The following is a 13,700-nucleotide window of genomic DNA, read 5'->3' on the forward strand; positions in this document are numbered from 1 at the left end:
ACATCAAGGATGCAGCCGTGTGTTTTGCCACAGAAGACCAGGATGAAGCTGCTGATGTCTGAATTTAATTGACCGTTCACAGATGCTGGATTCTTTCAAGCCCACCCCACAGGGGTGAAGGTGCGCCAGCACAGTAGCTAGGGGTGTGCTTTGGGATGCCTTGGTATAGGTGGCCCGCCCTCACAGCCACTCACCTTCTCTGCCATGCTTCTGTACCTTTATGGATGCATCTGAGGTCACCTATCACCTGTACTTTATTTTATTCTATTTTGTGGCATTGGAGATTGAACCTGGGGGCGTTCTACCTTTGAGCTACACCTCACAACCCTATTTTGTTTTTATTTTGAAACAGGTCTCACTAGGTTAATGAGTGTCTTGCTACTTGTTGAGGGTGCCCTTGAACCTGAAATCCTCCTGACTCAGCCTCCCAAATAGTGGGATTCCAGGTGTGCACCACCTCACCTGGCTTTTACCAGACACTTTGTAAATGAATTCTGAGCGCACAGGAGCAGCATGGAACAGCTGAGCCCTTGAAGAGGCAGTTAGGGTGTTTTCTTGTTTAAAAATCTGCCCCTGTGTCAGGTGATCCCCAAGCCTGAGCAAAAAAGGTCTCAGCATGAGTCTGAAGTCACGTACTATTCCAGCCCTCCCAGCCCACACCCTCCAGAGGTAACGGCCTAGAAAAGAACGTCCACTTGTATCAGGTCTATGGAGCAGGACATCAGTGGACACCGACGCAGCGTCTTTCTGACCCGAGAGAAAGTGAATCATAGTACCATCTGGCCGTGGCTGAGACATTCTCCATCGCAGGCTGGGGCTGCTTCTCTTCACTGGCTTTGAGAGGTGAATCACCAGCCCTTGATCTGGCTTCTCAAACTTTGAGATCAGTTCCCTGAGGTTTGGGAAGATGAGCCGTGGACTTCCTTCTGTAGTCTGCAAAGATACAAGAAGGATGTCACTTGGCATGGGTTCCATCGTGTGTGAACTGGGACGCTTCTTGAAAGAGGGTTTTCAGGGCCACTTCTGTGCACTGACAGCTTGAACTCACAAGGTCGGGGCCCACATTAGGGATCTCACCAGCAGCAGTGCTTAGAGCTCACTGTTTGTTTGTGTTCTGTGTTTGTGATACTGGCTATGAAACCCAGAGTCACTCTCTTTCTGAGCTACACCCCAGCTCTGTGTGTGTGTGTGTGTGTGTGTGTGTGTGTGGTACTGGGGATGGAACCCAGGGGGTGTTCTACCTCTAGGCTACACCACCAGACCTATTTTATTTTTTATTTGGAAACAGAGTCTTGACAAGTTGCTGAGAGCCTCACTAAGTTGCTGAGGCAAGCCACAAACTTGTGATCCTCCTGTGTTGGCCTCCCAAGTATTGGGATTACAGGCTTGCACCACCATGCCCAGTTTTTATTTTGAAACAGGAGCTCAGTAAATTGCTGAGACTAACCTCATACCTGCTGGGTCTCCTGTCTCAGCCTCCCATGTACTGGAATTACAGGTGTGCACCGCAGTGCTCTGCCTTTTTTCTTAGAATTTTATTGGCGTGATACAGTTGGACACCTTGGTGGGATTTAGAGCTTGGAGCATTCTGGCCACAGACAGCAGCAGAGCTATTGGCCTCTGCACTCTGGAACAGCAGGCAGGGTGGTGTAAGAGCAGAAGCCCACACAATGCCTTCCTATTTTCTGTAGAGAAAGATACGCTAAGGGTCTGACTCCCAGCTGCATGCAGCACCTTCACATGGTCACATCTTGGGTTCAAGAGATGACCTCAGGTTTTGCTGAAGAGGTCCCTATGGGTTCTTACCTGTATCCTGTAATAGCCGTGCTTCTCTCTGAAGATCCGGTATGTGTAGACAAGATTTTTAAACCTGTGGGAAGACACCTGTGTGAATTACAACACAGTGTGCTCGTGTACGAGCCCAGGTAGCATCTGCCGTTCTATTTTATCCACAATGTCTTTGTCAATCTTGGATCTCAAAGGTAAGTGTGTGATGCATTTTAGGTCCTCTCATTTGTGCAGATTTTGGAAGAAATGGGGTCTTTGAAATGGGGGGGGGCCTTATCATGATGGTGGAAGTCTGGACTCTGGAAAGAGGACAGGAGAAGGAACTCACAGCTCTGTGTCTGAGTGCATCGCCCCACGCTTCCATTTAGTTCTAAGTTGATACAGTCTACAAAACGTCGCTGAGGGCGCCTGTACTGTTTATTAAATGACTTGTCATTGACTGCAGTAGAGATCGTTGGTTTAACTAAAACATATGAATAAAAAGCTGAGGCCGGGTGTGGTGGGCACACTTGGAATCCTGGCATTCGGGAGGCTGAGACAGGAGGATCGTGGCTTGCGGCCAGCCTCAGCTATTTAGTGAGGCCCTTTGCAACTCAGTGGGATCCTGTTTCAAAATAAAGACTAAAAAATAGGACAGGGGTGTAGCCTGGAGGTATAATGCCCCTGGGCTCCATCCCTGGTACTGCAAAAAAAAAAAAAAATGTTAATTGTTCCAAATTACACCTGATCTATTGGGAAAAAAAGGTAAAAATTATAAATAACCTAAATATATAATTATGTTTAAATTTTAGATAATCAAGGTATATGGCTCAGTAGAAGTTTGTTTTCTTTCTTTTTTTTCTGAACTCTACGATTTCCCAAAGATCTCAAGCTGAGAATTGCACATGACTCTCAGGACAGTATAAAGATGGTGTCACTGTCCTCCCTAGGGAGGGTGGGCAGGAGCACCAGGCCAGTCCTTCTCTTCTGGCTGTAGAAAGCCCCTCCTCTTTCACCTCCACAGGTGAGCCCTTGCATCGGCCAGTCTCCGTCCCATTCTGACTCCACCGATGGATCGCAGGCAGACCCACTTCCAGCTCCTCACACTCGCAGTCTCTGAGCTGGTGTTGGGGTGAGACGCTGCTTCCTGCCCCTCTCCGAGTGGCTTTGTGGCCGGGCCAGCTGCCCCCGGCCAGCTTCCTCTGCAGTTCCTTCCTTTATTTCTAACTCCTCAGGTCCCCTCGCCCAACTGAGCCCCTAGGTGGGAGCCGAGCACAAGGTGCCCTAGCAGGGTTCTGCACCCGCTGCTCTGCTCGGGCGCTCTGTTGCGGTCGCTGGTCCCAGGGCGACCTCCTCACGCACATTTCACCGGAGCAGGCACACCCTGGCATGCCGGGTTTGGGCGCGGGTAAGTTATGGAATCAGAAGCTACAGGCTCCTCACAAACTAGGGCTGTCATCGCCCACTGCAAAGGGTTTGCAAGGGATAAAGACATGCTTTGCACACTCTTTGGCAAAGGATAAAGAGAAGGACATGCTTTGCACATGGTTTGTTTGGAGGAAATATCTATTTGTGGCAGGGTTTTTCCCTACAGAGCCACAAGCAGGCCATACGTCAGTGGTAACTTCAGATTTGTTTATGGATTCGGTTCATAGGCCAAAGCTTCTTGTGCTAAGTAAGGCTTGATTCCCCATACAGCAGCTTGGGATTTCCCCAGCATACAGTGTTTGGATAGAAGTAAAAATTTACGTGTGTGTGTGTGTGTGTGTGTGTGTGTGTGTGTGTGTGTGTACTGGGGATGAAACCCAGGGGATTTCTACCTCTGAGCTACACCCCTATCCTATTTTTTATTCTTTTATCTTGAAACAGGGTCTCACTGAGTTGCAAGGGTCTCACTAAGTAGCTGAGGCTGTCCGTGAACCATGATCCTCTTGTCTCAGGCTCCCAAGTACTGGGATTACAAGTGTGCCCACCATGCCCGGCTATGCATAACCTTTTTCTGCACAAATGGGACCATATTTTGCACCTTGCCCTTTGCAACAGTAGGTTTGGAAGGTGTTTTCTACCTTGCGTAGGCTGACCCAGTCTTGTTAATGGACACCTTCCATTGAGCCCACAGATGTAGCCTCAGGACCCTAGGTGGGACTCTTCCTTTTGTGCAATTATACCCATAAGATAGTTTTTCATTAGTGAAATTTTGGGCCAAGGATGATCACTTTACATGTTGACCTCGTTGCTGGTCAGAGACCTTAGCAGCCCCTGTGTACCAGGACCTGCTGCTCCACCCTCAGCTATTCTGGATTGTCTTGTGGTCTCATTTTTTGTTGTTGTTGTTGTTGTTTTGGTGGTACTGGGGTTCCTGGAAGCCCTTCTACCTCCAGGCTACACTCCCAGACTTATTTTTACATTTTTATTTGGAAACAGGGTCTCCTAAGCCAGCGCGCGCGGCTGGCTTCGAACCTGCGCGATCCTCCTGTCTCTGTCTCCCAAGCGTGGGGATTACAAGCGTGTGCCACCACGCCCGGCTTGTTGTTGTTTTTAAAACAGGGTCTCACTAAGTCGCTGAGGGCCTCGCTAAGTTGCTGAGGCTGGCCTCCAGCCTGTGACCCTCCCGTCTCAGCCTCTCAGTACTGGGCTTATAGGCTTGGGCCACTGTGCCCAGAGTGATAGTTTCATTTCTTGCCTGCCTCTCGAAGGTCCCGCCCCCTCTCAACAAGGCCACACCTGGGACCGAGTGTCCAACACTCGAACCACACCCACACCATAACAGAAACTACCAAAGGTTACAAGTGCATACACAGTCAACACCTCAGGTCACCTGAAAGTACAAACTGGTGACCCCTCGGGCTATCTTCCTTACACCTGCATCTCCAACGCCAATTAAAGAAGCAGGCGTCTCTGGGTGACGAGGGGCCTTTCGTCACCCCAGCTCTGATTCTAGGAAGCGGGAGGCTCATCCTGGGGAGCACAGACCCTGCCTAGCCAGACGTTGGTCTGACTTCCCAGCCCGCCAGCCCTGTGAGCCTCTTTATGGATCCAGTTTCCAGAAAACTCTCCAAAGTCCATTTGGCAAGATTCCCTCACCATCCATTTGGCAAGGTCTGCCTCCTTCACCATCCGATTCTTCTGGCCTGTCTTCTAGAATCCTGGGAGGTCAGCTTAGCTAGATCTCTGTTACCGGGTGATTTTCTTTCCACTGACCCCGGACACACACACACACACACACACACACACACACATACACTCTCTGCTTCTTGGTTAAAATTTCCACACTGTACTCTCCCCTGCTGCGAGTCCCTCTGCAGTGTCCCTTGCACCTGCCACATGATTCTCAATACTGTCCATCTCGTCATGCTTTATTTACTGTCATTGAATACTTCTCTTTTTTTCTCTTTCTTTTCTTTGCCTTATTTTTTAGTTTTGAAACAGGTCTCACTCGGTTGCTGTGGGTCTTGCTAAATTGCTGGTGCTGTTTTTTGTTTTGTTTTTGTTGTTTGTTTTTATCTACCTCCAAGCTACACCCCCAGCCCTATTTTTGATTAATTTGAAACAGGGTCTCACTGAGTTGCAGAGGGCCTCAATAAGTAGCTGAGGCTGTCCGCAAACCATGATCCTCCTGTCTCAGCCTCCCAAATGCTGGGATTACAAGCATGCACCACCACGCCCCGCTGCTGAAGCTGTTCCTGAAGCCATCTTCCTCTAGTCTCAGCCTCCCAAGCACTGGGATTACAGACATGCCCACCACACCCAGCTTGCCTGGGATTCCATACTTAAGCCAGGCTCTGGAAACACCAGCAAGCCTGAACACAAAGAAGTCACTTGAGAAATACGAGTCTCTGTTTCTGCCCCTCTGAAATGCTGTTACTGTTTGCTTAGAGAGACCACCAGAGGAATGAAAGAAAATGAGGTTGGGAGAAGGAGCACTTTGCAGATCTAACAACAAAATGCAAAATAGCCTTCGTAGGTGACGCATCGCCAGCAGAAGTCATAGGCTTTCAGACTGGAGTTTCATAAGGAGCCCTAGTCTTCTCCCTGCTGCAAGTCAACAGGCTTGTGAAGAGTGGGGTCTGGCATCTCCACCTTCTCTCACTCCCAAGCCTGACCTTCCCCAGCCCTCTTCTGCTACTCTGCTAGCAGTGTCTGCACCGGGGAGTGGCCGCGCGCCCCTTGCTCCCCTCTGGGCAGCGTATTCTGGCTGTGAACCCTTAGGCTGGGGCGTGTGGAAGCCAGGCTACTCACGAGACGCAGAGGCACAGGACCCCCGGCACAGACTCGCTGTCCCTGAGCAGAAAGTTGCCATCCACGCCGTCGCTGAGCAGCAGGCGCTCGCAGCCCCGCTTGCTCAGGGGGCCGTGGTAGTAGGGCAGGTCCATGGAGAGCCCCGCCACCCTGAGACCCAGCTCCAGGCCGAGCCCTAGAAACCCTTCCTCCTGTCTGGGGTGGGGATGAGATAGTGGCCCGGGGCGTAGGTCAGCTTCACACTTTCAGGAAGTGAAAGGGCGTGGCGGTGCAGTGACCAACACTGTTCAGGGAGGCTTTCAGAGCAGCCCAGCACCTCCAGCAGGGCCTGACCACTCTGGCCACTGGTTCTCTCTCTGGGAGTCCAGCACACATTCTGCTGAACCGAGCTGAGCTGAGCTGAGCTGAGCTGAGCTGAGCTGAGCTCAGGATGGCCACTCAATGCCTGCTATGTCCACACATGGTGAGACCCCTACAAGAGCCACTCTCCTGAGGGTCAAAGGACACAGAATGTAAGGCGGAGCCGTGGCTTCGCACCACCACCTCAGACAGGCCCCAGCCATGAGCCAGCTGACCTGGGGCCAAACCCCAAATCAGCCTTTCTGCCGCTAAGTGATTCTCGTTCTATGCTCTGGTCCCAGCCATGACACACTGGCTGTAGTTAGTGCAAGGAAGCTCTTTCTGGGTAGAAGAATAGACTAATTAGGACCAGGTTTGGAGAGCCTCAGATGTTTTGAGTTCCTATTTTATTTATGTATTTATGCATTTATGTATTTATTTTTGCAGTACTGGAGATGGAACCCAGGGAACATACTATCTCTGAGCTCCACCCCCAGCCCTATTTTTTATTCTTAATTTTGAAACAGGGTCTCACTGAGTTGCAAAGGGCCTAAGTTGCTGAGGCTGGCCTCGAACCCAGTCCTCCAGTCTCAGCCTCCCAAGTGCTGGGATTACAAGCATGCACCACCACACCCAGCTTCTTTTTTTTCTTCTCTTCTCTTCTCTTCTCTTCTCTTCTCTCTCTCTCTCTCTCTCTCTCTCTCTCTCTCTCTCTCCCCCCCTCTCTCTCCCCCTCTCTCTCTCTCCCCCCCCTCTCTCTCCCCCTCTCTCTCTCCGTCTCTCTCTCTCCCTCTCTCTCTGTCTCTCTCTCTTTCTCTCTCTCTCTCTCCCCTCCCTCCCTCCTTCCTCTTTTTCTTTTTTACCCTCCTTCCCTCCATCTTTTCTGGTTTTCTTTCTTTCTTTCTTCTTTCTTTCTTTCTTTCTTTTTCTTTCTCTCTTTCTTATTTATTTTTGTATTGGGGATTGAAACCGGGGCATTTTACCTCTGAGCTACACCCCCAGTCCTATTTTATTCATTTATTTTTTCATTCATTCATTTTGAAACAGGTAACTTTGCTAACTTGCTAAGGCTGGCCTCAAACTTGCGATCTTCCTGTCTCAGCCTCCCGAGTCCTGAGATTATAGGTGTGTGCCACCACTCCTGTTTCTCCTGACTGAGAAACATGGCTTCAAACCCAGTTCCTCTGGATTCGTGTGTGACTTTGGACCGTTTACTATTTAAGTTACTGGGAATCCTGTTAGCAAAGGGAGAACTTCTCATCAACTATTGATGAAAGAGGGCGTGCCTGGCAGGCTTGGTGTCCAGGCTCTCCTTGCCGAGAGGTATGACGTGTGTCCTCCTATTATAAGCCATTCTATTATAAGTGTGAGTAGGGTAGTCTTTGGCTCATTCTAGCTAGTTACTGAGACTAAGGGTGGTCTTAGAGACCCCTGACTGCATACATGAAACCTAAATGGCTCTAAGTATATTCCAAAAGGCAGCCTCTACCCATAAAAACAACCCACAGTGGGCAAGGTGGCACACCCCATTAATCCCAGTACTTGGGAGGCTGAGACAGGAGGATTGGAGGTTTGAGGACAGCCTTAACAATGTACCAAGACTCTCAGAAACCTAGTGAGATCCTGTTTTAAAACAAGCCGGGCATGGTGGCACACGCTTGTAATCCCATTGCTTGGGAGGCTGAGACAGGAGGATCGCACAGGTTCAAAGCCAGCCTCAGCTACTTAGTGAGGCTCTCAGCAATTTAGTGAGACCCTGTTTCCAAATAAAATATAAAATAGGTCTGGGAGTATAAGTCTGTGATTGAAAATTCCCTGGGTTCCACTCCCAGTACTACAAAAAAAAATATTTTTTAAACAAAACAAAAAGGACTGGGGTTGTATCTTGGAAGCAGAATACCCCTGGACTCAATCCCCAATACCCCTCCAAAACAACAACAACAACTCTTACACACACACCAACAAACTACTTGTCAGTATAACGGATAACTAAAAGACTAACACATATTATTATGAAAATAGGCAATTAAAAAGAATAATTTAGCCAGGCGTGGTGGCACATGCTTATAATCCCAGCATTTGGGAGGCTGAGACAGGAGGATTGTGGTTTGTGGACGGCTTCAGCTACTACTTAGTGAGGCCCTTTGCAACTCAGTGAGATCCTATTTCAAAATAATAAAAATATCTATTAAAATGGATAATAGAATATGAAAAATCACCATTTCATAATATGTAATGAAATTAAAAAAAGACTGCCAATGGGTGAAATGTTTAGGCAAACATTTGATAATGACCTTTATGAGGTAGGAATCAAGCTTCGCTGCCTGAACCCACAGGCCAGTTTGGGCAGCTTTGGGTGTCTTTAAGAGTGGAACAGCCGGACACTGTTGCAACAGGAAACTTAAGACTGCACTGTGAGGTCTGCTTTCCACAATCATTAAGCCTGATGCTAATTGCTAATCACACCCTTGTAGCTAACTCCATCTCCTTCCCTTCTCTCTCTCCTCTCTCCTCTCTCCTGTCTCCTCTCTCCTCTCTCCTCTCTCCTGTCTCCTCTCTCCTGTCTCCTCTCTCCTGTCTCCTCTCTCCTCTCTCCTCTCTCCTCTCTCCTCTCTCCTCTCTCCTCTCTCCTCTCTCCTCTCTCCTCTCTCCTCTCTCCTCTCTCCTCTCTCCTCTCTCCTCTCTCCTCTCTCCTCTCTCCTCTCTCCTCTCTCCTCTCTCTCCTCTCTCTCTCTCTCTCTCTCTCTCTCGGTGCTGGGTGTTGAGAATGCCATTCTACCTCTGAGGTAGACCCCCCCCCAGCCCTATTTTATTAGAGTCTCACTAGGTTGCAGCGGGTCTCACTAAGTTACTGAGGCTGGCTGTGAACCTGCAATCCTCCTGGGATTATAAGTGTGAGCCGCCATGCCAAGCTGACTGTGTATATGCGTGTGTGTGCGGTTCTGGGGATTAGACTCAGGAGCATTTTACATATGAGCTACACCCCAGCACTTTTTATTGTTTGTTTTGAAACAGGGTCTTGCTAAGTTGCTGAAAGTACCTCACTAAGTTGCTGAGATTGGCCTCAAACCTGGGATTGGCTCAGGTTCTCAAGTACTAGGATTGCAGGCACGTACCAAGACACCTGGCTTGTAACTAAATTCTAATTTATAGAAACAGAAATAAGAACGTGTTATGAGGAAGCAGACAAGCAAATACAGCTGTGAGGACAGCTACTCTTTCTATGGAAGTCATAAGAATTTCATCAGACAGCGCAGTTGAGGGCCGCACCAGGGCAAAAGAGACTTACAAGGATCTTGTTTGGATTCTGGCTTGAAAAAACCTAATGCACAAAATTTCCTGCCATTGGGGAAATTTAAATATTGATTGGACATTAGCATGCCAGGTGTGCACCACTGTGTCCAGCTCAGTTAAACTTCTGAGTACTTAAGGAGTCAGTACATACGGTTCCTCCATCTCAAAGCTTTAACTGTACTGGAAAAATGTTGTTGTTTTTTTTTTTTCTCTTGCTCTTTAACAAGTGAACTCTCAGAAGAAGTAAGCAAAATAAAAACACAAACCCCTAAAGAGTGAAAACAACCAAAAGCTCAAAAGGGGTAGAGATACCTGAAATATAAAGGCGAACTCGGCAACTGTGCGTGGTGGAAAAGGTCTGCTCAGATGTGGAGCGATATGTCCCCTGCATTTTGGTTTAGGTGAGCAGGCTTGGGTCTTCTTGGAAGAAGTTGGCTTTAACCCTAAATGTTTTCCCTGCTGGACCAGTTCCTAGTGAAGAGGGCCACATTATTTTGTGGGAAGATGCAGGTGCAGGGAGGGGCAGTCAGCAGAGCAGCTTCATTCTCCAGGAGGAGACCGAGTGCTTCCTCGGGGAACCATATTGTTGGGTGAGTTCGTTTCTTATTGCGGCAGTAATAGTCTTAACAGCTTCAAACAGCACAAATTCATTGTCTCACAGGATCCATAGGTGAGAACCCTGACTAGCTGAGCTAAGTCTCTGCCTAAAAAAATGGCAAGGCCAAAGTCATGATGGCAGCAAAAATGGGTTCTGGGGAGGAATCCATGTCCTTGTTCAGTGGGGTTACGGTGAGATTTAGTTTCATGCAGTTATAGAATCGAGGACCTGCTTTCTTTTGGACTGTCAGTTGTAGTCTAACACCAGCGTGTAGTAGACACATCCCACCTACCCTGGCTTACAGTCTACCACTCGAAGCCAGGGAGGTCTCAAGTTTTCCTCACCCCATTGTGTATCCTCTGCCTCCCTCCTCTACCATACACCCTTGACTGCCTCCTCCTCCTCCTCCTCCTCCTCCTCCTCCTCCTCCTCCTCCTTCTCCTCTTCTTCCTCCTCCTCTTCCTCCTCCTCCTTCTCCTCCTCCTCCTCCTCCTCCTCCTCCTCCGTCTTTTCCTCCTCCTTCTCCTCCTCCTCCTTCTCCTTCTCCTTCTCCTTCTCCTCTGTCTTCTCCTCCTCCTTCTCCTCCTCCTCCTCCTCTTCCTCCATCTTCTTCTCCTCCATCTTCTCCTTCTCCTCCTCCTCCTTCTCTTTCTCCTCCTTCTCCTCTTCCTTGTCCTTCTCCTCCTCCTCCATTTCCTCCTCCTCCTTCCTCTTCTCCTCCTCTTCCTTCTCCTCTTTCTCCTCCTTCCCTGCCTTCTCCTCCTCTTCCTCCTCCTCCTCCTTCAACCCCAATATTCTTAAAACCTATCCAAGCCATTCCAGAGTAACCAGCTAGTTGGACATGGTGGCCCATGCTTATAATCCCAGCATTTGGAAGGCTGAGACAAGAAGATTGTGGTTTGCAGAAAGCCTCAGCTACTTAGGCCCTTTGCAACTCAGTAAGACCCAGTTTCAAAATAATTTTTTAAAAAATAAAGCTGGAGGTGTGGCTTGGAGGTAAAATGTCCCTGGGTTCAATCCCCAGTAACACACACACACACACACACACACACACACACACACACACACACACAACCCCAGCTAATTATTGACCATAACTCCATCTGCAAAATTCCCTTTGGTCGAGTAATGGAAATATTCACAGAACATTGGCGTGGAGAGTCATTATTCAAGTCACCACACAATGCATGTGACAAAACAGAAACTAAAGATGCTTAGGCACATGTCAGGGGGAAACAGAAGAAAAAAACAAAAGGAAGTGGTTACGTGGTCGACCTGCAGAAGTTGCGGTGTCCACCTCACGGCCCAGGCTGCAGGGAAAGGTGTTATCTTCTCTGCTACTTTTTAATCTGTGTTTCCTGGGTCTTGTGGGAGCCCAGCCCCTGAGAGATCTCATCAGGAAGGAGGTTACACTTGCTGGTCACTTCCAATTCTGGCCACAGTGTAATAATGGTGGATGCTGTTTATGTCCACTGTTTTTTTGGGTTCTATTGTGACGATGCTTTAGCCTACCACCAGAGTGGATGAGGCTGGTGACAGATGAAACGTTAGCAAACATTTCCCTTCTAAGGCTTAGGGTAAACACAGTTTCTCATTCTAAACCTCGCTCGTGGTGAACAGGAGTCTGGAGGTGTTGCCCTATGTCTCTCGCTAAAGGCTCATGCAGAAAAGAAAGCTAATATCATTACTTAATTTTTTGGTTTTGTACCTCTTGCCCCATAATACCAGAAGAAAGCAAGCCAGAAGATACTAGCATCAGGGATCCCAAGAGGGTGCCTGACCTTCATCTAGGTCTACTCCCTGAAGCTCAGTTTATGGGTCTTGTTAAAGAGCCTAGCCCGTGTTTGTTATTTATTTTTAATTGCTGCATTTGAATCAGCCTGTGATATTTACTTTTAATTGGCTCGTATGAATCATGCAGGATATGGAGTTTCATTGTGACATGATTGGGCACGCCTCTGACATAGTCTGTCCCATCACACTGTTGAGCACTCCTCTTACGCTCCCCTCCAACCTTGCCAGACCTTCCTCCTCTTCTCCAAAGATCTCTTCTCATGACATCCGTGTAGCCCTCTTCATGTCTCTCTCGCTTCCACACTGAGAGAAAACATACAATATTTGTCTTCCTGTGTCTGACTTTTTTCACTTAACATTATGATCTTCAGTTCCATTCATTTTTCCTGCAAAAACACAATTTTTGTTCTTTATGACTAAATAAAGCTCCATTGCGTGTATATACCGTGTGTGTGTGTGTGTGTGTGTGTGTGTGTGTGTGTGTGTGTGTGTACATACCCAGGGATGTTCTATCTCTGAGCTATACCTCCAGCCTTATTTATTTATTTTATATATTTATTTATTTTGTGGTATTGGGGATGGAACCCAGGGGCATTCGACCTCTGAGCTACACTCCCAGCCCTATTTTTTATTCTTTATTTTGAAACAGGGTCTCACTGAGTTGCAGAGGGCCTCACTAAGTAGCTGAGGCTGTCCGCGAACCGCGATCCTCTGGTCTCAGCCTCCCGAATGCTGGGATGACAAGCGTGCGCCATCACACCTGGCTTTTCTTGTTTCTTCTATTTCTTTCTTTACAGTTCTATGGTTTTTCATGTAGACATCTTCATTTCATTGATTAGGTTTATTTCTAGTATTTGATTTTTTTGAAGTTTTTGATAATATTGTTTTTCTGATTTCTTTCTTAGCAGATTCATTACTGATGCATAGAAAACCTATTGTTTTGTTTTGGGGTGTGTGTGTGTGTTATCGAGGAATGAACCCAGGGGTATTCAACCTCCGAGCTACACCCCCAGCCCTATTTTTTATTCTTTATTTTGTAACAGGGTCTCATTGAGTTGCAAAGGGCCTCACTGGGGAGCTGAAGCTGTCCTTGAACCATGATCCTCCTGTCTCAGCCTCCCGAGTGCTGGGATGGCAAGCGTGCGCCACCAGGTGGGGCTAGTGTATGATATTTTAAATATCACACAGGAGTAGGGTGTGACTTTTTTCCTCTGCAGTGCTCTGCACCAGGTCCGACTTCCTCCGGCTCACGAAGTCACACGGGGCTGAGACGCTTCCTGTCCCTCTCCCTGTGGTTTGTGTAGGCCCTGTGGCCCTGGCCATCTCCCTCTGCACTTCTTTCCTTTAGGTCTGACCCTCCAGTATCCTCTCTCAACCTGAGCCCCTAGATGGGCCTCGGGGAGCTGAGCACAAGGGCGCCCTGGCAGGATTCTGCACGCCCTGCTCTGCTCGGGTTTTCCGTCGCCAGTCCCAGGGTGACCTCCTCACGTGCATTTCGGCGGCGCAGGCACACCCTGGCGTGCCAGGTTTGGGGCTGGGTAAATTGTGGAATCAGAAGCTACAGTTTCTTTCCTCTGGGCTTGGCCTTTGCAAAGGACAAAGGAGACACTCATGGTGCCAGCTGCCTGCTCCGATCCCTGGCTTACAGAGCTTAGAACACCGGACATTC

The 13,700-nt window shown here is 48.4% G+C and overlaps 1 protein-coding gene across 1 annotated transcript; it reads right to left on the bottom strand.

The window, feature by feature from the left end:
• Positions 1-677: 677 nt before the first annotated feature.
• Positions 678-6,143, bottom strand: SH2D1B (SH2 domain containing 1B; the record flags this gene model as incomplete). Its single annotated transcript, XM_080691528.1, has 4 exons — positions 6,007-6,143; positions 1,807-1,870; positions 777-933; positions 678-706 (listed from the first exon to the last, which is right to left on the bottom strand). Exons 1-4 carry the CDS (start codon positions 6,138-6,140, stop codon positions 678-680), a joined length of 384 nt encoding a protein of 127 aa, XP_080547654.1. The 5' UTR covers positions 6,141-6,143.
• Positions 6,144-13,700: the final 7,557 nt, after the last annotated feature.

Source organism: Muscardinus avellanarius, assembly GCF_963383645.1.
Source record: "Muscardinus avellanarius genome assembly, chromosome: 3".
Lineage (NCBI taxonomy): Eukaryota > Metazoa > Chordata > Mammalia > Rodentia > Gliridae > Muscardinus > Muscardinus avellanarius.